We start from the raw sequence: 25,691 nt of genomic DNA on the forward strand, positions 1-25,691 counted from the left end.
TGCCATCTAAATGCAAGTTGTTTCCACTAGAACCAACAGCATTAAAAACAGCAGTAATCTTGAAACTAATTAGATTTGTTCTACTGTTTACAATGCTGTAAGATTCAAATATCTTACAGAGCACACATATGCCATTCAGTCCATCATTGCCTGTGCTGGGCACTTTTAAAAACCTGTACAATTATTCCTCTCTGCTCTTTCCACAATAGCCCTGGAAATTGTTCTGTATGAACAAAAATAATTTGTACTAATCTTGATCCACATTAAATCACAATCAGTCCACTATCTACCTTTGTCTTAAAAACATTCAATACCACCACATTCGCTGTCTTCTGAGGCAGCGTTTTCAGAGAGGCACAGCCGTTGGACAGAGGGAGAAAATTTTCTGATCTCTGTACTAAAAGGGCCACCCCTAATTTTAAACCAGTGCCCACCCCCTCCCCACTTCCTCAGTTCTGGACCGACCCACAAGAGTAAACATCCTTTACGTGTTTATCTTGCCAAGACTTCAGGGTCTTACAAACTTCAGTCAAATCACCTCTCACTCTTAAGACAAGCGAAAAGCACAGACTATTCAACCTTTCCTCATAAGACAACCCATTTATTGCAGCTATTAGTCTAATAAAGCTCCTTTGTATTATTTAAAATAATTTACATTCTTCCTAAAATAAGGACACAGGATTGAAGATGTGGCCTCACCATTGCTGTGAAGCACAACAGCTGAATGTTTTATGTCCATTTCCTCTCGTAATAAAGGATTATTACTCCAATGTCCTTCTGAATCATTTGCTGTATCTGCACACTAACTTATTGCAACTCATGCATGAAAACACCTAGATCTCTCTGCAATTCAAAATTCTGCAGTAGTTTTCCATTTAAGTAATACTCAGTTTGTTTTTATTCTTCCTCCCAAAGTGAATAACTTCACATTTATCCACATTATATTCAATTTGTGAGCTATTTGCCTACTCACTCATACGTTAGGTCAATCTAACAGCATGCACTCCTATCCACGTTTGTATTATCTACAAATTTAGCCACCAAACCTTCAATACCCGCATCTAGGTTATTGATATGGATTGAAAAGAGATGAGGACCCAGTACAGTCTCCTATAGGAGTCCACACATTGCATCCTGCCAATTTGAAGAATACTAATTTATACAGACACTGTTTTCTGCCATATTGTTACTTTCCAGTATCATGGAACCTTTCAGAATCTAACAAATTTTGGAAAGTTATACACCAGTGTGCCTAACTGATTAGCCCCAGTCTCTAAGACCCTAAGATTAAGTCAATTAGGGCCTAGAGATCTGTTCTCTCGAGGCTCCATCAATTTGCTTGGTATCTCTTCTGTAGGGACTACCAGTTCACCAAAGATCCCTTTTTACTTCACCGTCCTGATTTACAGATATTACAAGCATGTTTTTGTATCTTCTATAGTGAAGAAGCAAAATATTTATTTGTTGTATCCATTTCTTTATTATCTATCTTTAACTCTCCAGACAACCAATACTCACTTAACTTGCTCTTTCCTTTTTTATTACCAATAGAAACTCTTGCTACCTCTTTACATTTCTGGCTAATTTCCTTGCAAGCTCTAATTTATTTTCCCTGATTGGTGTTATAGTCATTCACTGTTATTCTTTATATTCTGTCCAATCATCTCAATATCACTAAACTTTGTGCAATTATCAGCTTTTTCTTTAAGTTTGATGCTTTCCTTAACTTCTTCAGTTAACCAATATTGGCGGGTCCTCCTTTTGAATTTTTTCTTCACTCTGGGAATGCACTTATTCTGCCACTGCTTCTCTATTCGTCTCTCACCTAATCTAATATCCCAGTTCATCTAAGCTGGCCCAGTTTTCGTGCCCACATGGTTGGCCTTATTTACTCTCAAACCCACTTGTTTCCCTTTCAAGTTGAATGTATAATTCAAACACGTTATGATAGCTGCTACCCATAAGGCCTTTACTAAGAGTTCATTAATTAACCCTGTCACACTACATGATACCAAGTCTAATGTAGCATGCTCTCTGGTTGGTTCCAGAACATGCTGCTCTAAGAAACCATCTTGAAAACATTCTATCAATTTGTCATTAAAGATACTATTGGCAATATGATTTTTACATTTCACATGGAGATTAATGTCTCCCAATGATCAGTGCTGCCCATTTATTCCAAATATTTCTTCTTGCATATTTCTTGCATGGATATTGTTTGGGGACTTGTAGATCACTCAAACTAGTGACCCATATGCCCCACTCATCCTCATGTTCACCCAAACTGTTTCTACATCCCTTTCTCCTGAGCCAAGGTCATCTCTAACCAATACCATCTTTGAATAGGAGCACTACCCCTCTGCCTTTACCTCGCTTCCTATTCTTAAATTTCATATACTCCTAAACATTTAAAATCCAGTCCTTCCCATTCTGTAGCTGTCATTCCATGAGAAAGTCCAGATCATATTTATTCACTTCACTGTGCACGATTAATTCATTTACTGTTCATGAATAGCATGTAAATTCAGATACAGACTCTTTAGTTTTCTTATTATCTTTGTACTGTGCAGCCTTAACAGTTGATAAATGCTTAATTTTTTCTTCTCTCTTTGTCCTTTTGTGTCATTTTTCACAATATTATTTTGCTCTCCTACATCGACTCCACACTTTGATTTGTTACACTTGCCCAAGATCAATCCCTTACAACTCCCCATTGTTTAGTTCTAAACCCTCTATAGAACATAGAACATAGAACATAGAACAGTACAGCACAGAACAGGCCCTTCAGCCCACAATGTTGTGCCGACCATTGATCCTCATGGATGCACCCTCAAATTTCTGTGACCATATGCATGTCCAGCAGTCTCTTAAATGACCCCAATGACCTTGCTTCCACAACTGCTGCTGGCAACGCATTCCATGCTCTCACAACTCTCTGCGTAAAGAACCTGCCTCTGACATCCCCTCTATACTTTCCACCAACCAGCTTAAAACTATGACCCCTCGTGCTAGCCATTTCTGCCCTGGGAAATAGTCTCTGGCTATCGACTCTATCTATGCCTCTCATTATCTTGTATACCTCAATTAGGTCCCCTCTCCTCCTCCTTTTCTCCAATGAAAAGAGACCGAGCTCAGTCAACCTCTCTTCATAAGATAAGCCCTCCAGTCCAGGCAGCATCCTGGTAAACCTCCTCTGAACCCTCTCCAAAGCATCCACATCTTTCCTATAATAGGGCGCCCAGAACTGGACGCAGTATTCCAAGTGCGGTCTAACCAAAGTTTTATAGAGCTGCAACAAGATCTCACGACTCTTAAACTCAATCCCCCTGTTAATGAAAGCCAAAACACCATATGCTTTCTTAACAACCCTGTCCACTTGGGTGGCCATATACTTCCCTAATAATGCCAGCTTGTGAGAAAACCAGTCCAGGTGGAGACCATCCCAATTGTTACAGATCCCAATTTTCCCAGTTTTGGAGGCAGTGTGTCATGAGCCAGAACCCACTTCTCCCATGCCAGTCCTTGAGTCATGAACTCGCTTCTGTAATCTTATTTGTCCTGTGTCAATTTGCATGGGGTTCAGGTGTTAATTCAGAAGTAAGAACCAAAAGAACTGCGGATGCTGTAATTGAGGAACAAAAACAAAGTTGCTGCAAAAGCTCCAGAAGTTATTACCTTTGAGGTTCTGCTTTTGAATTTGACACCTAATTTCTTATACTTCCTCTGCAGCACCTTTTTGCTGGTTCTTCCCATGTTATTTAGTGCCAAGTGGACCACGACGGATGGGATCCTTCCCTTCCCACTGCAGGTTCTTCTACAGCAAAGGGGAGATATCCTGAACCCAGATATCAGGCAGGCAACACAGCCTGGATTTGTGCATTTTGCTGAAGACAATGCTGTCAATCTCCCTCACTATACTGTCCCCAACTATCACGACATTCCCTCTTGAGTGACTTCCCATACACCACAGTGCCATGTTCAATTAGCACCTCCACCCTGCAGCCCTCACTCTCATCCAAACAAGCTGAAAACAAAAATCCTCAAACCTGTTGGAATATTGCAAAGGATGAGTGAGGCTCCTGCATTCCTGCTCTTCAGATCATTTATTGCCTCATTTGTAGTCACACCCTTCCATTCCTGACCGCTAACTGGATTGGAAGACTCAACCCTAAGGGGTGTGACCTGGAGTGTCGTAACCCTCCCCAATGCGTGCAGCTCAGTACTGGGCTGAAGTTCCTACAACTGCAAACACGTACCACAAGGTGCTGTAAATTTTGGACCCTGGATAATTAGTTGTTTCAATATGGGGCAGCACGGTGGCTCAGTGGTTAGCACTGCTGCCTCACAGCATCAGGGACCCGGGCTTGATTCCACCCTCGGGTGACCGTCTGTGGAGTTTGCACATTCTCCCCATATCCATGTGGGTTTCCTCTCAGTCCAAAAGATGTGCAGGGTAGGTGGATTGGCCATGCTCAATTGCTCCAAATGTACAGGGATGTGTAGATTAGGTGGTTTATAGGGGGAGGGTCTGGATTGGATGCTCTGAGGTTCAGAAGGCCCTCCACACTGTAGGGATTCTATGATTCTATAAATATTGAATATTCTGAAAATGCTGACTAAATAATGGACAATATGCCAGTTGATGCACTTGATGTTTTCTTTGAGCCTTTCCAGAAGTATCGGCTAAAAGCTTCAGGTCTAGGTCTGTATCATAATACAATCCATCAAGATAATACTGCAATGCTCCCAAACAAATAGAAGCTTTCACTTTTATGGTGCCCATCAGGACCTCCCAATGCCTGAAAGTGCATTGTAGCTAATGAAATCTTCTGTAGGGATAGTCACTGTTGTAGGAAACATAGCAGCCAGTTTGAACAAAACAGATCCAACGAACATCAAGGTGATGATGATTAGGTTTTTATTTGCTTACAAGCATGTTGATTGGAATATGATATCAAATAGAATACCCTTTTATTGTCATGTGTACTCTGTTGTGGGAGTTCAGTGAAAAGCTTTTACAGTGTGTGTCGTCTTGTAGGCAACATCTTAGGTACAGTACCTAGGTACAATTCTTGGATACAGCAGAGGAATAAAAGTAGTTACATTACTTTACAGAGTTGACAATAAATTAAAAATAGGACATTGATTAAAATGTTGACATTCAAGTGAGGTAGGAAATTTCAAATAGACATTACTCTGTAGCAGCTCAGCACAGGGCCTCCCCATGTGATCTGTCCGCCCACGCCAGACCCCAGTCCAACAGCGGTCCCCGCTCTGCTCCCAGACCCAGTCCACTCCAAACCAGCTCCAGAGAAGTTCCAGGACTGCCTCGCCCACGCTGCTGTGGGGCTGCTTCCCCGTGCTGCCCCGAGATTCACGGCCCACGCACTATGTCAGGACGTGCTGGTCTGGGGCGCTCGGCCCACGTGCTGTGCAAGGGCTTGTTGCTCAGGCTGGTCTGGGGCACTCGGCCCACGTGCTGTGCAAGGGCTCGCTGCTCAGGCTGGGCTGGTGCTGCTTCCCCATGTGTTGCTGCACACTCTCAGCCCACACCCTGTGCCAGGGTTCGTTGCTCGTGCCGGTCCAGGGCTCTCAGCCCACACGCTGCTCCAGGGATTTTCTGCTGATCCCAGCCACTGCTCCAGGATTCACCTCCAGTGCTAGGGGGAGAGAAGAAGCAAAAATAGAGAGGAAAAGAAAAAATGAAAAACAGGTGGAGCATAGGAGTTCTGGCAGGAGCATTCTACTCTGCCCCTGCCGCCATGTCTATGGGCTTATTATTGACCAGAAAGTGAAATTGCCTGTAGTTCTTAGTTTGATTATGGTATCTTTATGTGAGCTGAGAGAGCAGATAGGGTTTCTATTTAAACTGTCATCTGAAAGAAAATGCCTTAGACTCAGATGCACTGGGAATATCAGCCTGGAATAGCTCTAGTCTCTGAAATTGGATTCAAATCCACAAGCTTCTGATTCAAGATTGTGTCCCGCTAAGTCAGAGCAGGCATTGTTTAGGTCTCTTTTTGAGGTGTGAAGTGGGCCTGAGGAAAACCTCCAGCGATTTATAATGATCTCTTTGAAATTGCAGTGGGCCGTGAACACATCCTGTTTTAACTTGGACAGTTTTGTGTTGTCAGGTTTCGAGCTTGCAAGCCGCTGCGGGGATGGACGGAGCATCTGAAAGAGCAACATGTGCGACGTCAGATGGTAAAGGCAGCGGTAACATCGCATCATTTTGCCCCCCTCACCAATCCAGGGTTGCTAACACTGCTGTAGCTTTTCCCAGCTGTTCCCCCATGTGGTCGCCTGCCACCAGACAATCCAGACCCTCGTGGGTCATCTGACAAGGCTATCTCCCTGACTCCCCCTAGCCCCTGCCTTGCCACGACCAACAGGAAAACAAGCAGCAACTTTGGGAGCCAATTAGATTGAACACAATCATCAATCAAACAGCCTCTTCTCCTATGTCCCATGAATAAACAGAAAGGGTTCCAAGGTTGTACTTCCAATGTCTATATGATTTTCCTCCTGGGTCTTTGCTTGCAGCAGCATTCAGCTTTCCTTCCCAGAGACTTCAGGACTGTCCTAGAGAATTGGCAACCCCTCCTTCTGTCTCCCCCACTGCTGGAACTAATCAGGGACTCAGTTAATGCTTCAGTCTTTGGTTTGGAGATGAATGCACAGAGGGATGCTCAGGGCAAAGTGTTGGCCATCCCCGTGGTTTTAGCAGTGATTCATTGAATTCTTACCTTGTTCTCACCCAGCACCCACCTCAAAAGAAGTATTAGAGATCAAGACATTCCTAAACAGTCTGAGGACATGAAGAAGGGTCTTGACTCTAAACGCCAGCTTTCCTGCTCCTATGATGCTGCTTGACCTGCTGTGTTCATCCAGCTCTACACCCTGTTATCTCAGATTCTCTAGCATCGGCAGTTCCTACTATCTCTGAGTATGTGTTTCACCCCTTTGTCTAAACAGCTTCGGTCCTGTTATCCTCAACCAACATGTAGCACGCCATGAGTATAGACCGAAATTTTTTTTCTCATGCAGTGAGCTGTGATCACTACTTGAAAAGATCTGAAGCAGATTCTATGGTAATCTTCAAAAAGTAGAATAGGATGAAAGTTTGGGGTTGGGGGTGGGGGGCTGTGGTGTAGGAGAGAAAAAGAAACAAAAACACAGCAAGGCAATGATCAAAGAGTGGAGAGGAATGGAAGTATTTGGATTGCTCTTGCAAAGAGTTAGCATTTGGCCAAATGGCCTCCCTCTCTGATGCATGATTTAATATAGCAAGTTCTGCTGTTACTTCTAGCTGTTTGCTTGCAAAGCTAACAATGGATCATGTGAATAAATACCATCATCAATCTAGAACTAAAGTCAAGTTGGATTTCATCAGTTTGACATACTTCCAGCAGTTTATTTTGTTGTTTTATTTTTGCCCTTTATCTTTTCTCTGTCTGTCCTCAAGACTGTTGCTGGGGCATAACCCAATGGAGCATCCTCCAAGCCAAAACCTGAAGTGTCCCCCTTTCTTCACCATGAGCTCCTACTGCGAGGGCTAAGGGCCCTTGCTGAGTGAGGCTATGGTCATCTGACTGAATAAATACCCAGGGTTGTCTTCTTCAATTCAAACATTCATGTCATCCCCAGCATTCACTGGTCTGTGCCGCTGGGGTAAACTCAACCCATGACCTCCCTGTTGCTGAGCTTGATGCTAGCTGTAGGCCCCGAAGATCTACTGTTAAAACTTCCATTAGGCTCCTAGGTTTTCCACCACAAGCACATATCCAAATGTTTTTGAGATGTGTTGGGAGTTTTCACTTTTACTGCCCAGCAAGTTCCAGATCACCACCCTCTGGATGAAAGAATTTCTCCTTGACTCCAGTCTGTTCCTTCTACCAGTCATTGTAATCTGTGGCCCCTGGTTATTGACCTGTCTGTTATGGGTAATAGGATCCTGACTAATCCAGTGTATGTCAACCCTGCTCAGTTCTACACACCTCAATTAAGTCTGTCATCAGTCTCCCCTCTTCCAAAGAAAGCAACCAGATGAATCAGTGTTTCCTCTTAACAAAACTTTTCCTTCCCTGGCAACCTGCTTGTAAATCTTCTTTTGTACCCTCTCTATTGCAATCATCTCTTCCTTCCTATGAAGTAATAATTCCATCAGCTTGGGTACTTCAGAGAAAAAAATGACCTACCCCATTTCAAATAATGTTCTCCCCTTTCATTCAGTGCTTATCTTAAGCCTTACATCACTGTCAGCCTGGCATGGGAGCCTTCATCAGTGCTGCTCCTTAGAAATGGGCTGAGGTCTACCAAGGTTGATTTACTGTCTCAAATCGCCCTCTCCAAAGCCATCCCAGTTCTTGATAAAACACTTTGCCCTGCCCTTCAATAGTAATAATCTCTTGGCACATCCCCATGTGCCTTTCAGCTCATAAAGAAGGTTTTGTAGCGTAGTTGCTATGCTAATGTAGGAAATATAGTAACCGATGTGCACAAGATTTTATAAACCTCTGTGTAATAAATTAATATCTACATTACTTTAATGGTACTGGCTGAGGGATAAATTCTGGCTCAGTGCCCAGTCAGTTTCTAATTCCACCAGAGAGGGTGGAGGAGTCTTGGCTTAAAATCTCATCCACCTTCATCAGGGTTAACATTGTACTCAAGACTCTGGAATGAGGCTTGAGTCTATGATCTCTGACTTGAGGTGAGACTAAGCTACATCTGAAAGGAGAAATGTATCTGGGGTTAGTTAGCACTTTATATGCAGAAGGTAATTATTTTTTGCGTTACTTTGCAGACAACAATCCTCCGGGGGGCTCTGTCAGTGATCCGCTGCAACTGTGCATTGTGCATCCACCCCGGAGCAGGACTTCTGAAACAGAATGCAGCAAGTCGAGCAGGTCGGGTCTGAGGGGGTCAAACAGCGATCCATTGCTTCAAGAATTAGTTATAGAAGGTAACGAATGGAGCACGAGAGAGAGGTGGCTGATGCTTTGAACATTGTCGTACTTTGGTAATATCGCACATGCAGTGCTGGTCTCCATATTATAAAATGGCACTCTGGAAGGAACCAGTAGAAGAATAGTACTGTAATAGAGGGCCTGAAATGATTGAAAAGATTGGGCTCTTTTCTCCAGAACAGCAAAGAAGAAAGGGTGACCCAATAGTGGTCTTTAAAATAGTTAGAAGTGTAAGGCACCAGCAGGTTGTTAACCAGCTTGGACTGGACCTGAACTGGGGCAATCAGTACTGAGGTCATTGCTAATAAGTCCAACAGGAAACTCAGGACAAATGTCTTTATACTGCTGGTGAGAAGGTGGAACCCCCTTCCATAGGAAATGGATGAGGTGAATAGTGTTATATTTAAAGAGAAGCTGGATAAAGACGTGAGGGAGAAAGGAACAGAAGGAGACGTTGAGAGGATGTGATGAAGGAGGATTGGGCATGGGAGGAGGCTTGAGCAGAGCTTAAAAATCAGCATGGGTTTGAGAGAATGGTGTCCTGTTTCCGTGCTAATCTGTGCAGATTAAGCCAGGGCCCGTGGTGCCAGATTCCAAATATCTTGGCTTGACTCACAAAGATTGATGAATATGATTTCATACAGTCATTCACACTGATCCCTCACTTGCACAATCACTCAAAGAAGCAAAGCTCCCAATTTGGTGAATGTACTCTTCCCTGGAGTGATTTGGGTAATAGTGGGAAAATATGGCAAGTGAAAAGTTACCATAATCTCACCATCAATTTCTTTCTATCATTTTCTTCTGAAGATATAAATGGCAAATTCAGAATCTCGTCATTGATGATGGCTGGTTGGTCAATCAGGCGTTTGGTCCCATCAGAGCTTAGGGATTTGGGTCCTTGCAGTCTAAAGATTGGAGGGGTATGGAGCCAGTTTTTCCAGCAATGAGACCCAAGGCAGGATTGCGTTTGGTGGAAGTGCATTTACTGATGATGAATGAGCAGGAGAGATGGCAAGATGGTAGAGAGTGAGCTGAAAGCAGAAAGGGGTCAATAGTGCAGAGCGTGAGGTGGATGAGAGCAGTGAGTGGACATGACGCTTACATTAGTAAGAGACATCGTCCTTAACATTGGCAGGACTTGTGCGTAGTAGCAGAGGCAGAGTAAGACCTGTGTGTAGTAGCAGAGATAGAGTGAATGAAAGATCTGTCAGTGAAAGGTAGACTAGAAAATATAGCTTCAGAGATAGTAGGAACTGCAGATGGTGGAGAATCTGAAATAACAAGGTGTAGAGCTGGATGAACACAGCAGGCCAAGCAGCATCATAGGAGCAGGAAAGCTGATGTTATGGGTCAGGACCCAAAATGCCAGCCTTCCTGCTCCTATGAAACTACTTAGCCTGCTATGTTCATCCAGCTCTACACCTTGTTATCTCTAGAAAATATAGTGGCATTTACCTGGACGGGGCACTGTCCCTTTTGTGTTAGGTGCATAAGTATGTTTGATCTCATGGACATTGTTAAAGAGACACAGTGCCGACATTTTAGCTGGGCTTTAATGCACAGAAAATCTTGTAGGGACAAAAACAGAAGTTGCTGGAAAAGTTCAGCAGGTCCGCAGTGTCTGTAAAGAAAAAAATCAGAGTTAACATTTCTGTTCCGGTGACCCTTCCTCAGAATGGGTCAGTTTTCAGCGACTAGACCCAAAATGTTAACTCTGACTTTTTTCTTCACAGCCACTGCCAGACCTGCTGAGCTTTTCCAGCAACTTCTGTTTTTCTTCCCTGATTTACAGCATCTGCAGGTCTTCCAGTTTTTAAATCTTGTGGTGGCCTCCTAACCACCATTCTCCAATTCCCAATCCAAATTGCCATGTTGTGATGTTGAGTAATGCTCAAAAATGTACTCCTTGAAAGGATGGAATCAATTTTAATAATGATTTTCAAAAAGACTTATAGAACAGAACTTTTTCAGACCCTGAACAATGTGAGCTACAGCGAGAACATGAAGAAAATCCCAGAAAATATCAAATCTTGATATCGAGACAGAAAGGTTGCATTGTTTAACAAAGTCCTGGATTTTGAGACAGGATTCTCACCACTGAGCTGTGAGAGGCCTATCAACAGGTATTACCCCACATTCTAACTCTCACTATTACTTGTTCTGGCCTCATTAATATGTAATGTCAAAGCATAACCACCAACATTGGACCGGTTCGATAAACTGCACGTTACAGAGGATGAGAGATAGGAGGATCGGAGATCCAGGTGAGGATTGGAAAAACCAATTGTAGAATTAACAAGGGCATGGATGAGGGTTTCAGCAGAAGATGAGCATAGGTAAACAGGTGACGTTATGAAGATGCAAGTAGTTTGAATAATGGAGCGAAGATATAGGATTGCAAGGTTAGCTCAAGTGTTGAAGAGGCTAGCAAGATTGCAAACAGCCTGGTTCAATTTCACCTGTTAATCTTCCCCTTTTGACCAAGTCACATGTCATTGCAAGCTGCTAATCTGACCCAAGAGGTTCAGATCTGGTTGGAACCAGGAAGCTAACACTTGACAGGTTTGTAGCTGCTACCTGAAACCTGAGATTAGGTTGTGACCTTGAAATTACTTTCTTGTGCCTCATTAATAAATTACACTTTCATTTCACCTGAGGGCTTTAGTTTCATGCTTTTTTTCTTTCCCTGGAGCAGTTACAAGGATTAGTATTTGCAATGTCAGCGTTGTCAGTTTTACCCCCAACCTGCTGAGGATTGAGAATGACTGGCATCCCTATCTGAACGTGTAGCCATTCTCTGTACCTGCTGATCTAAATTATAACCTCAACTGGTGAAGCCTCAAATTTGAAATTCTGAACCTGGTTTTGAAATTGGTTACCAACTCGTCATTAACCCCAGCTCAATAAGCTTTTCCACTTCTTTAAGATACTGCTTAAAATCTACCTCTTTGACCGAAACAGTCCTGATCTTTCCTTATGTGGCTAACGTACGCTCTTATGAATCATCTTGGGCTGTTGTACTACATAAATTATATAAATGCAAGTTGACTAATGCCCAATTTAATGTAAGTTCGCCTCGATAATTATGACCTCTGTCGCCTTTGAAGGTTGGTACAGACAAACAAACCCTGATGAGCAGCCCAACACTCTGATGGGCAGTTTGACGTGTTTGATTGCTTATATCTTGGTTTTAAACTTACCCCCAAAGAGAAACAAGTGGCCCCTATTGGAAAGTAATCTATCCTTTCCTGGATTGGTCACCTTTTACCCCTTCATAGGCCTGTCCTGGACCTGACACGGGGTCACACACAGCCTTTTTAAGCACATTTCCTTTGCCCACACATTGCTGCGAGTTCTCGGGTCAGCATGGAAATGACCTGAGATGTGTTTCCAAAGAAGTGTTGTAGGTTGTGGGAAGAGCGCAAAAGTGGATAGCAATGAATTATTTCCTCAAGATTGCAAACTCTACTTCAGGAGGTCTGATCTTCTGTTGCCAACTGCTCTCACCCATCTCCACCTCCTGCCCTCACCCTCATCAAATGTGATGTGGTCACAGTCATCATTATCAATTGGATTTCAATGCCCCCTAATGTTTGTTTCTGCATCCTAGAGGCAAATTTTCATTTTCTGCATACTCCAGATCAATTCTGGAGGATTGGGAGCCCTCACTGAGGCCATAAAACGTGGGAGCTGAAGCAGGCTATTTGGCCCATCGAGTCTGCTCTACCATTCAATGAGATCATGGCTGCTTCTCCCCACCTTCCAAGTCACATTTAGGATCCAGCTTGCATGGGATCAAAACTAACAAATCTGGGTTCTCCTCGATCCCTGGTTCCTTTTCTCCACCCGCATTGTCCCCAAAGTAATATATTCACTTTGATGCTCACTGCCCTCTTGTTCTCCATTGTATCTCATGCTGCTGAAATTCTTTCTGTTCCACTCAGAATTAGTGGTGAGCTGTGAAGCAGCGACGCAAACGGATGAGAGGCCAGATGTGCAGGTTGTGACTCTGCGCAGGGGTCACGGGTCGGGAACTCCCAGGTCAAGGCCCAGGTCACTGGTGGATTACAGCAGCTACAGAGACACCAAGTTACTGGTCGCCAGCTTCTTGGAGCACTCCTCATGCACTATGACCCCAGAGGTGCAGGAACTAGTGGAAAATATTCGATCCGTGTTGCAGTCTGATGAGGAACACATGGAGGAGGCAGTGGCAAGTGCCAACATACTCGATCAGGTAAGGGACAGTCATTGCAATTGCATTTTGTTTGTGTTTTGTTACTGTTTCTGGGCTGGCACATTTATATGTTAAAGAGGCTCCATTGCCGTTTATCTCAAAAGGGATGGAATAAAAAGCAGCGATGTGCTTCTGAAACTTTATAAAGCTCTAGTTAGGCCCCATTTAGAATACTGTGTCCAATTTTTGGCCCCACACCTCAGGAAGGACATACTGGCGCTGGAGCGTGTCCAGCAGAGATTCACACGGATGATCCCTGGAACGGTAGGTTTAATGTATGACGAACGGCTAAGGATCCTGGGATTGTACTCATTAGAGTTTAGAAGGTTGAGGGGAGATCTAATAGAAACTTACAAGGTAATGTATGGCTTAGAAGGGGTGGAATCTGGGAAGTTGTTTCTGTTAGGCAGGGAGACGAGGACCCGTGGGCACAGCCTTAAAATTAGAGGGGGTAAATTTTAAAATTTCTTCAGCCAGAGAGTGGTGGGCTTGTGGAATTCATTGCCACGGGGTGCACTGGAGGGTGGGACGTTGGATGCCTTCAAGGCAGAGATCGACAAATTTTTGATCTCACAAGGAATCAAGGGCTACGGGGAGAGTGCAGGAAAGTGGAGTTGAAATGTCCATCAGCCATGATTTAAATGGCGGAGTGGACTTGATGGGCCAAATGGCCTTACTTCCACTCCTATGTCTTATGGTCTTATGAGCTATAAAGGGTTCAGATGCTACCGTAAATTGATTAGATTGGCAGGTGGTATTGGCAAATTACTTATGAGGAAAGGTTGAGCGGATTGAACCCATGCACACTGGAGTTTAGAGGTGTGTGGAGTTTAGAATGAGAGGTGACATTCTTGAAACTTAAGAAATGTGAGGTGGCTTGACGGGAAGATGCTGAGAGAATGTTTCCTCTTGGGTATGAACCTAGAACTAGTTTCGCGTAGTTTCAGTGCATACATCACTCATTTAAGACCGAGATTAGGAGGATTTTTTTTATTCCCACAAGTGTCGTTAGTCTTTGGAACTCCTTTCCCAACAAAGCACTGGAGACTGGATCGTTGAATATGTTCAAGACTGAGGTGGACAGATTTTTGATTAATAAGGGGTTCAAGGTTTTGGGAGACAGGCAGGAAAAGTGGACTTCAGGCCAAATCAAATCTGCCCTGACTTTATTGAACAGTGGAGAAAGATCAAGGAGCCAGTGGCCACCTCCTGCTCCTATTTCTTATGTTTATTATGAGCAAAAGGAAAATAAAATTAGTTAGAAGGTTGAGAGTCAAAAAACCCAAACAATGGTGCCGAAATCCATGCTGACATTCCCAGTGTAATACTGAAGGAATACTATACTGCCAGAGGTGTGCCCTTTTGGTTGAGACATTACATCAAGACCTGGATGACCCTGAAGTAGGCATTAAGAGTTTCATAGTATCACTGAGAGTAAGATAAAGGCCTGTTCAATTCTGTAAAATTCTATGTACAACGTATTTTGCTTCTGTTGAATACTAATCAGGTAGCTGACAATGAATGAGATCATGGCTTTTCACTTATGTGGGCTATTAGTACTATCTGTTTATAATGCACAAGGGCATTAAAATGTATAAGAATTTTAAAATGATGAAATAATTATGAGAATCGGGAACAATGAAAAGAGGAATTTTTACACACCCTTTACAGTAACTTCAGTGAAACAGAATGTTTCAGGGCAATGACCTTTCATCTTGAATTAAACCCCACCTGGTATAATCTGTCCAGTTCTGGGTACCAAACTTTTGAAAAGTCTACAAAGGCCTTAAGTGTGAATGGAAAATGGTAAATGGAAAAGCCCTGGGGAAAATTGATGCACAGAGAGATCTGGGTGTTCAGGTCCATTGTACCCTGAAGGTGGCAACGCAGGTCGATAGAGTGGTCAAGAAGGCATACGGCATGCTTTCATTCATCGGACAGGGTATTGAGTACATGAGTTGGCAGGTCATGTTGGAGTTGTATAGGATTTTGGTTCAACCACATTTGGAATATTGCATACAGTTCTGGTCACCACATTATCAAAAGGATGTGGATGCTTTGGAGAGGGTGCAGAGGAGGTTCACCAGGATATTGCCTGGTATGGGGGGCGCTAGCTATGAAGAGAGGTAAAGTAGATTAGGATTATTTACATTAGAAAGACGGAGGTTGAGGAGGGAACCTGATTGAGGTCTACAAAATCATGAGGGGTATAGACAGGGTGGATGCAAGAATCTTTTTCCCCAGAGTGGGGGGACTCAATTATTAGGGGTCATGATTTCAAGGTGAGATGGGAGAAATTTAAGGGAGATATGCGTGGAAAGTTCTTTACACAGAGGGTGGTGGGTGCCTAGCACGCATTGCCAGCAGAGGTGGTAGAGGTGAGCATGATAGTGTCATTTAAGATGTATCTAGACAGATACTTGAATGAGCAGGGAGCAGAGGGTTACAGATCCTTGGAAAATGGGCAGCAGATTTAGATAGAGGATCTGAATTGGAGCAGGCTTGGAGGGCTGAATGGCCTGTTCCTGTGGTGTAATTTCCTTTGTTCTTTGTGTGCAGAGGAACTTTATTAGCTTTGTGGGAAACTTCAGAGTGTGGCACGACTGGAGAAGCTCAGGCTTTGTTTTCCTCAGAACATAGAAGGTTAAAGGGATGTTTAATCGACACATTCCAAATGTTGAAAGGTTTTGATAAGAGTAACAAGGAGAAATTTGTTTCCAGGGCAGGAGGCTGAGTAACCAGAGGGCACAGCTTTCAGGTAATTAACAAAAGAACCAAGTTATTTTACACAATTGCTAAAAATTTATTCACAGGATCTGGGCATTACTTGCCAGGACAGCATTTCTTGCTCATAACTAATTGCCCAGGGGCTGCTGAAGATCAACCACATTGCTGTGGATCTTGTTTCACACATAGGTTAGACCAGGTAAACAGAAACAGTTTCCTTCCCTAAAGGGCATTGGCGAGCCAGATGGGATTTTACGACAATGATGGTCACCATTAGATTAACGTTTTATTCAGGATTTTTATTGAATTCAAATTTCACCATCTACCACAATGAGGTTTCAACCAATGTACTCAGAACATTAGCCAGGGGTTATGGAGTTATAGTCCATTGGCATTACTGCCATCTCCACAGATTCAACACTAAACTTTAAAAAGGGATTCAGATAAATATGTAAGGGGGACAAAATTGCAGGGACATGACGATTGAGCAAGAGTGGGCCTAATTGGAAACTCTTTCAAAAGGGTCAGTTCAAGTACGGTGGGCTGGTTGGTCTCTTTTAGTACAATGTCATTCAACCATTCTAAGAAGTGTTCCACTTCTGCTTACTTCTGCTTCTCTCTGGGTAGGCGATCATTGGCAGCTCTGAACACAACATCATGAGCAGGGAGACACCTCAGACACAAGGCCATGCACGACTACTCCATCTGCAGAGTTGCGGAGATCTGAGCACGTTTACTGGCACTGAGTTGGAGTTGGGAGATGGAAGCAGTGAGCACAAAAGCCATCAGGAGAGACCTCACAGTCTGGTCGGCGTGATGCAAGAGACTGTGCTTTAAACATGCGGGATTTTTCAAAGTGTGATTCGAGCCAGGACACAGCTTCAAAATGCCAGTAACTAATATTACCTGGGAGGGAATTAGTTTAAGGATGGGAGTGCAATATGAGGAAACACTGACATAGCATCATACTTAACATATGGGAGAACCAAGTATTCAATGATAACTTATTCAGCGATAAACTGCTCAAAATGCACTTAGTTCAATGGGAAATAATGAGAGTGGCCCTTTATGTTATGAAATGTCATGGTGTTCAAAAGTGGAAGACTCCTCATCTCATGTTCCTGGTCAGTGAACAACCCCAATGACTCTCTAAACTGCCCAGGTTTATTAAAGCAAATTTTACTTCTGTTCCTGCTCCTTGGGTCATGTCAAAGGGCACTTTATTTGAAACAGAAAATGAGGAATTGCTAGATCAAGCAAGGTAGCATGATGACAGGTTTAACACTGATGGTTTTCCTCTTTAACTTTTATTGCTCTGAATAACTACATGTTCGTTGCATTTTGTAGTATTGTTTTGTTTAAAATTTAACAAATGATTTAACAGGTTTGTAATCTTTAATGTTATATATGTATAGAGAAAAATATAGATTATATATAATACCTGCAACTATTTCTAGTCTATTCAGACTGTCACACAGCACACCATTATATAAACATCTGCCACACTCAGTAATCTACTTTGGAGAAGGCTAAAAATTGTACTGAAATGAGTGTCCGATCTTGCCCAACAATGAACAAAAATTTCCAGTGGCACTGCTGAAACTTTGTTCTTTAGTTAGGTATATTGTTTCCAGATGTGACAGTTTTAGCTTGGTGGGAAGCAATCTTGTCCATGAGCTGTGTGTTGAACTCCTGTTACAAATACTTGAGCACTTCAGTGCAGTACTGAGGGAATACTGAACTGTGTGCTCAATATGTTTGTCTCTAGCAGGCAGGGAAGATGTGGTTGAGGGAGGGAGCCTTGGTTCTCAAGAGAGGTCAAACGACTGGTTAAGAGGAAGAAGGATGCTTATATAAGGTTTAGAAAACAAGGATTGGAAAAGGCTCTAGAGGGATACAAGTTATCCAGGAAGGAGCTGAAGAAAGGGCTTAGGAGAGCTATAAGGGGCATGAGAAAACCTTGGCAGAGAGGATCAAGGAAAACCCCAAGGCTTTTTACACATACGTGAGGAATAAGAGAATGACCAGAGAAAGGGTAGGGCTGAACTAGATGTAGGGGAGGACAGTGTGAAACAGGGGGTAGCCTAGAGGAGGTCGACGTTAGTAAGGAAGATGTACTAGGAATTTTGAGGAACTTGAAGATAGGTAAGTCCCCCGGGCCTGATAGGATTTATCCAAGGATTTTATGGGAAGCAAGGGAAGAGCTTGCAGGGTATTTGGCGATGATCTTTTCATCCTCACTGTCCAGGGGTATAGAGCTGAAAAACTGGAGAGTGGCAAACATCGTTCCCTTGTTCAAAAAAGGGAATAGGGATACCCTGGAAATTACAGGCCAATTAATCTTACATCAGTGGTGGGCAAATTATTGGAAAGGGCTCTGAGAGATAACATTTATGATCAGGTGGAAAGGCACAGCTTGATTTGTGATAATCAGCGTGGATTTGTGAGGAGTAGATCATTCCTCACAAACCTTATTGAATTCTTTGAAGAGGTGACCAAACATGTGGATGAAGGCAGAGCAGTGGATGTGGTATACATGGATATAAGTAAAGCGTTTGATAAGGTTTCCCATGATAGGGTCATGCAGAAAGTAAGGAGCCATGAGATGGGGGAAATGTGGCAGATTGGATTCAGAATTGGCTGACCCTAAGAAGACAAAGGGTGGTAGTGGTCAGAAAATATTCAACGTGCTCAGTTATGAGTGGTGTACCACAAGGATCTGTTCGAGGTCCTTTTCTATTTGTGATTTTTGCAAATGATTTGGATGAAGGAGTGGAAGGGTAGATTAGTAAGTTTGTGGATGATACAAAGGTAGGTCGAGTTGTGGATAGTGCAGAGGGCTGTTTTAGGTTACAAAGGGACATTGACAGGATGCAGAGCTTGGCTGAGAAGTGTATCAGAGATAATGGGAACTGCAGATGCTGGAGATTCCAAGATAATAAAATGTGAGGCTGGATGAACACAGCAGGCCAAGCAGCATCTCAGGAGCACAAAAGCTGACGTTTCGGGCCTAGACCCTTCATCAGAGAGGGGGATGGGGGGAGGGAACTGGAATAAATAGGGAGAGAGGGGGAGGCGGACCGAAGATGGAGAGTAAAGAAGATAGGTGGAGAGAGTGTAGGTGGGGAGGTAGGGAGGGGATAGGTCAGTCCAGGGAAGACGGACAGGTCAAGGAGGTGGGATGAGGTTAGTAGGTAGCTGGGGGTGCGGCTTGGGGTGGGAGGAAGGGATGGGTGAGAGGAAGAACCGGTTAGGGAGGCAGAGACAGGTTGGACTGGTTTTGGGATGCAGTGGGTGGGGGGGAAGAGCTGGGCTGGTTGTGTGGTGCAGTGGGGGGAGGGGATGAACTGGGCTGGTTTAGGGATGCAGTAGGGGAAGGGGAGAATTTGAAACTGGTGAAGTCCACATTGATACCATATGGCTGCAGGGTTCCCAGGCGGAATATGAGTTGCTGTTCCTGCAACCTTCGGGTGGCATCATTGTGGCAGTGCAGGAGGCCCATGATGGACATGTCATCAAGAGAATGGGAGGGGGAGTGGAAATGGTTTGCGACTGGGAGGTGCAGTTGTTTGTTGCGAACTGAGCGGAGGTGTTCTGCAAAGCGGTCCCCAAGCCTCCGCTTGGTTTCCCCAATGTAGAGGGAGCCGCACCGGGTACAGTGGATGCAGTATACCACATTGGCAGATGTGCAGGTGAACCTCTGCTTAATGTGGAATGTCATCTTGGGGCCTGGGATGGGGGTGAGGGAGGAGGTGTGGGGACAAGTGTAGCATTTCCTGCGGTTGCAGGGGAAGGTGCCGGGTGTGGTGGGGTTGGAGGGCAGTGTGGAGCGAACAAGGGAGTCACGGAGAGAGTGGTCTCTCCGGAAAGCAGACAGGGGAGGGGATGGAAAAATGTCTTGGGTGGTGGGGTCGGATTGTAAATGGCGGAAGTATCGGAGGATAATGCGTTGTATCCGGAGGTTGGTAGGGTGGTGTGTGAGAACGAGGGGGATCCTCTTGGGGCGGTTGTGGCGGGGGCGGGGTGTGAGGGATGTGTCGCGGGAAATGCGGGAGACGCGGTCAAGGGCGTTCTCGATCACCGTGGGGGGAAAGTTGCGGTCCTGAAAGAACTTGGACATCTGGGATGTGCGGGAGTGGAATGTCTTATCGTGGGAGCAGATGCGGCGGAGGCGGAGGAATTGGGAATAGGGGATGGAATTTTTGCAGGAGGGTGGGTGGGAGGAGGTGTATTCTAGGTAGCTGTGGGAGTCGGTGGGCTTGAAATGGACATCAGTTACAAGCTGGTTGCCTCAGATGGAGACTGAGAGGTCCAGGAAGGTGAGGGATGTGCTGGAGATGGCCCAGGTGAACTGAAGGTTGGGGTGGAAGGTGTTGGTGAAGTGGATGAACTGTTCGAGCTCCTCTGGGGAGCAAGAGGCGGCGCCGATACAGTCATCAATGTACCGGAGGAAGAGGTGGGGTTTGGGGCCTGTGTAGGTGCGGAAGAGGGACTGTTCCACGTAACCTACAAAGAGGCAGGCATAGCCCGTGCACCAAACCATCATCTCCAACACCATTCACGACCTCATCACCTCAGGGGACCTCCCACCCACAGCCTCCAACCTCATTGTTCCCCAACCCCGCACGGCCCGTTTCTATCTCCTTCCCAAAATCCACAAACCTGCCTGCCCTGGTCGACCCATCGTCTCAGCCTGCTCCTGCCCCACCGAACTCATCTCCACCTATCTGGACTCCATTTTCTCCCCTTTGGTCCAGGAACCTTCCCACCTACGTCCGTGACACCACCCACGCCCTCCACCTCCTCCAGGACTTCCAAATCCCTGGCCCCCAACACCTCATATTCACCATGGACGTCCAGTCCCTGTACACCTGCATTCCGCATGGAGATGGCCTCAAGGCCCTCCGCTTCTTCCTGTCCCGCAGGCCCGACCAGGCCCCCTCCACCGACACTCTCATCCGCCTAGCTGAACTCGTCCTCACACTCAACAACTTATCTTTTGACTCCTCCCACTTCCTACAGACTAAGGGGGTGGCCATGGGCACCCGCATGGGCCCCAGCTATGCCTGCCTCTTTGTAGGTTACGTGGAACAGTCCCTCTTCCGCACCTACACAGGCCCCAAACCCCACCTCTTCCTCCGGTACATTGATGACTGTATCGGCGCTGCCTCTTGCTCCCCAGAGGAGCTCGAACAGTTCATCCACTTCACCAACACCTTCCACCCCAACCTTCAGTTCACCTGGGCCATCTCCAGCACATCCCTCACCTTCCTGGACCTCTCAGTCTCCATCTCAGGCAACCAGCTTGTAACTGATGTCCATTTCAAGCCCACCGACTCCCACAGCTACCTAGAATACACCTCCTCCCACCCACCCTCCTGCAAAAATTCCATCCCCTATTCCCAATTCCTCCGCCTCCGCCGCATCTGCTCCCACGATAAGACATTCCACTCCCGCACATCCCAGATGTCCAAGTTCTTTAAGGACCGCAACTTTCCCCCCACGGTGATCGAGAACGCCCTTGACCGCGTCTCCCGCATTTCCCGCGACACATCCCTCACACCCCGCCCCCACCACAACTGCCCCAAGAGGATCCCCCTCGTTCTCACACACCACCCTACCAACCTCCGGATACAACGCATTATCCTCCGACACTTCCGCCATTTACAATCCGACCCCACCACCCAAGACATTTTTCCATCCCCTCCCCTGTCTGCTTTCCGGAGAGACCACTCTCTCCGTGACTCCCTTGTTCGCTCCACACTGCCCTCCAACCCCACCACACCCGGCACCTTCCCCTGCAACCGCAGGAAATGCTACACTTGTCCCCACACCTCCTCCCTCACCCCCATCCCAGGCCCCAAGATGACATTCCACATTAAGCAGAGGTTCACCTGCACATCTGCCAATGTGGTATACTGCATCCACTGTACCCGGTGCGGCTTCCTCTACATTGGGGAAACCAAGCGGAGGCTTGGGGACCGCTTTGCAGAACACCTCCGCTCAGTTCGCAACAAACAACTGCACCTCCCAGTCGCAAACCATTTCCACTCCCCCTCCCATTCTCTTGATGACATGTCCATCATGGGCCTCCTGCACTGCCACAATGATGCCACCCGAAGGTTGCAGGAACAGCAACTCATATTCCGCCTGGGAACCCTGCAGCCATATGGTATCAATGTGGACTTCACCAGTTTCAAATTCTCCCCTTCCCCTACTGCATCCCTAAACCAGCCCAGTTCATCCCCTCCCCCCACTGCACCACACAACCAGCCCAGCTCTTCCCCCCCACCCACTGCATCCCAAAACCAGTCCAACCTGTCTCTGCCTCCCTAACCGGTTCTTCCTCTCACCCATCCCTTCCTCCCACCCCAAGCCGCACCCCCAGCTACCTACTAACCTCATCCCACCTCCTTGACCTGTCCGTCTTCCCTGGACTGACCTATCCCCTCCCTACCTCCCCACCTACACTCTCTCCACCTATCTTCTTTACTCTCCATCTTCGGTCCGCCTCCCCCTCTCTCCCTATTTATTCCAGTTCCCTCCCCCCATCCCCCTCTCTGATGAAGGGTCTAGGCCCGAAACGTCAGCTTTTGTGCTCCTGAGATGCTGCTTGGCCTGCTGTGTTCATCCAGCCTCACATTTTATTATCTTGGCTGAGAAGTGGCAAGTTTAACCCTGAAAAGTGTGAGGTGATTCATTTTGGAAGGACAAACTTGAAAGTAGAATACAGGGTTAACGGAAAGATTCTTGGCAGCGTGGAGGAGCAGAGGGATCTTGGGTTTAATGCCCACAGTTCCCTGAAAGTTGCCACCCAGGTGGATAGAGTTGTTAAGAAGGCGGGTGGTGTGTTAACTTTCATTAATAGAGGGATTGAGTTCACGAGCCACGAAGTTATGCTCCAGCTATACAAAAGCCTGGTTTGGCCACATCCAGTTCTGTTCACCTCGTTACAGGAAAGATGCGGAAGCATTGGAAAAGGTGCAGCTGAGATTTACCAGGATGTTGACTGGAATAAAGGGAAGGTCTTATGAGGCAAGGTTGAGAGAGTTAGGGCTTTTCTCTTTAGAATGACGAAGGATGAGAGGTGACCTGATAGAGGTGTACAAAATGATCAGAGATATAGATAGAATGGACAGCCAGAGACTTTTTCCTAGAATGGAGGTAGCTATTACGAGGGGACATAGCTTTAAAGTGAGTGGAGGTAGATATAGGGGAGACATCAGAGGTAGGTTCTTTACGCAGAGAGTGGTAGGGGCGTGGAATGCATTGCCGGAGAGGATAGTGGAGTCGGCCTCATTAGGGGCATTTAAGCGGCTATTAGATAGGCATGTGGATGATTGTATAAGATAGGGGTGAAGGTTAGATAGATCTTAGGTTTAGGGTAAATGTTCGGCACAACATTGTGGGCCGAAGGGCCTATACTGGGCTGTACTGTTCTCTGTTCTATGCTGGAGGTGCTGTCTTTGGAATGATATGTTAAACTGAGGCCCCATGTCTCCTGTCAAAATAACCCATTATTTCAATTCTTGAACAAGAGCCACAGCATTCACCCTAACGTTCTGCCCAATATTTCTCTCTTGCCTACAGACCATCAGAAACGTGATGCCTGTAAACTACTAGCACCTTTCTGACAATAGTAACTACAATTCATTGGTTATTAATGGTGGAGGATATCCTGAGGTCAAGAAAGATGCCACACAAATGAAACTTTTTTTTTGAAAGTGCTGATAAGAGGAAGTATTGAACAGGTTGTGACTGCTCTAGCAAAGAGAAGGTTGAGAGAGGCTAAAAGGCTATGAAATCGTTTAGATGAGCTGCAGTTGTGAAAGGCATTATTAATGCATGTTCTTTCTTACCCTGGGGGAAAGAACTGATGCTTGTAATTGCATTGGAAGCAGAACCTGCTCTTCACAAAAAAAAATCACTCATGAAGCAATGCTTGACATTTATTCCCTACACATCAGTTTTTGATACATTGCCTGCATGTACAGCAAACAGGTTGAGTATCAACATGTAATCCTTCCTACACACAGTTAATGGCACTCAGAGAGGGGAGAGAGATTCCTAGGCAGCCTCGGAATTCCTGGCAGCCGGAAAGAACACTAGATCCTTGACCATCGTGATCAATAGCTGCAGAGCAACATATCTGTGGAAGTGTTTGCCACAGTAACCTGCACTCCTTGGCTTGGTGGGGCTGTGTGTGTCTGGTTTGCTCAGTTGATCGGGGGGGGGGGGGGGGGGGCGGGGGTTGGACTCGTTGGGGTTGTTTGCACGATCGGTGGAGGAATGCCCACTTGATTGGATGGCCATTTATATCAGATTAGTGCCAACAGCATGGACTTTGATCCCAACCCAGCCAGGGTGAATGTGGGACCTGTGTGCCTCACGCGTGGTGGAGGTGGTGGCATTATGAGTTGAAGCTGAAGGATAAAAAGATAATGTATGACATATTACGGGATTCAGCTTTAAACATGCCTTGCAAACATCATGCCTGTCTGTGTCAATGGAATTTTTCTTTCCAGCGCATGGGGAGAGATGATGATGTCCTGATAATGTCACTGGACTGGTGATCTAGAGAACCAGGCTAGTGCCGTTTTGGATGTGGGTGGAAATTCCATCAAGGCAGTTGGTCTGATTTAAAGTCAATGAATAATAAATCATCGACTATTACAAAAACCTATCTGGTTCACATCTATGTCCCTGAAGGGAAGGAAATCTTCCATTCTTACATAGTCTGGCCTATATGTCCAAATCTAAACCCACAGCAACCTGGTTGACTTTTAATTGGCCTCTGAAACAGCCTTGTAAACTATATAGTTCAAGGGCAATGGGGATGGTTGCCCTTAACAGTAATGCTGATATCCCATGAAGGAATTAAAAAAACCCTCCAACATTTGAATGTGAGACTACCATTTCTCATCAAAGGACAATTTCTGTCAATCTCTAACACTGAATCTGGCCCAGATTCACATCTAACTTGAAGAATAGTGTAGTAACTCATTATGCTAACAGTCCACAAATGCATAGTTTGCATGTTTATTTTCTGAAAGATAGTGACTAGATCCATCGAGGAGTGCCATTAAGCTCAGAATTTCCAATGATGGCAATAGATAAGCGAGGCTCACAGGAAAGTTAATGAACAGTGGTCTCAACATGATCCATTCATAAAAAGTGGTACTATTGGACAAGAAGCTGATGAGACTGTGAAGTAAGAGACTCAGAGAATCCCTACAGTACAGGAAGAGGCAATTCAGCCTGTCGACTCTCCAAGGAGCATCCCATCCAAACCATAACCCCCACCCTATGCCCGTAACCCTCCATTTACCAAGGCCAAGCCACTAACCTGCACATCTATGTACTGGAGCACCCAGACACAAGGACATTCTGCAAGCTCCATACAGTCAGCCAAGGCTAGAACTGAACCTGGGTCTCTGGCACTGTGAGGCAGCAGTGCTAACCACTGCACCACTGTGATGCCTAGAGTCTAGATACATGCAGGAGCAGCTAGGTGAACAAACTGGAGCAGAGAAAGGAAGAGGAAAAATATGCTGATAGATGAGCTGAAGAGGCTTGGAATGAAGCTCATTTCAAGCATAACCATACACATGGACCAATTAGCCACTGGTGTACCTATGAAATGGACGAAGCTGCACATTGAACTTGATCTTCCAATCGTGTTGATGTCTCAGACCCCATTGCCAAATTTGTTACTGAAGTGGGACAATAATTGTATTTATTGAAACATGCAATCAGTC

At 45.3% G+C, this 25,691-nt stretch overlaps 1 protein-coding gene across 3 annotated transcripts in view; it reads left to right on the forward strand.

Moving 5' to 3' along the window:
- The window catches only part of fam189a2 (family with sequence similarity 189 member A2), a 140,189-nt gene that overhangs the window by 108,416 nt on the left and 6,082 nt on the right, over positions 1 to 25,691 (forward strand). For 2 of the 3 annotated variants that reach the window (XM_048526846.2, XM_048526848.2), the window contains 4 exons: positions 6,135 to 6,204; positions 8,807 to 8,965; positions 12,917 to 13,206; positions 16,561 to 17,345. In XM_048526846.2, the coding sequence (XP_048382803.1) occupies positions 6,135 to 6,204; positions 8,807 to 8,965; positions 12,917 to 13,206; positions 16,561 to 16,770 (729 nt within the window). In that variant the 3' untranslated portion in view covers positions 16,771 to 17,345. Of the gene's footprint in view, positions 1 to 6,134; positions 6,205 to 8,806; positions 8,966 to 12,916; positions 13,207 to 16,560; positions 17,346 to 25,691 lie in introns of those variants that run through there. The other variant, XM_048526847.2, reaches the window with a different exon arrangement.

This window comes from Stegostoma tigrinum, chromosome 3 (genome assembly GCF_030684315.1).
Source record: "Stegostoma tigrinum isolate sSteTig4 chromosome 3, sSteTig4.hap1, whole genome shotgun sequence".
In the NCBI taxonomy this organism is placed as follows: domain Eukaryota; kingdom Metazoa; phylum Chordata; class Chondrichthyes; order Orectolobiformes; family Stegostomatidae; genus Stegostoma; species Stegostoma tigrinum.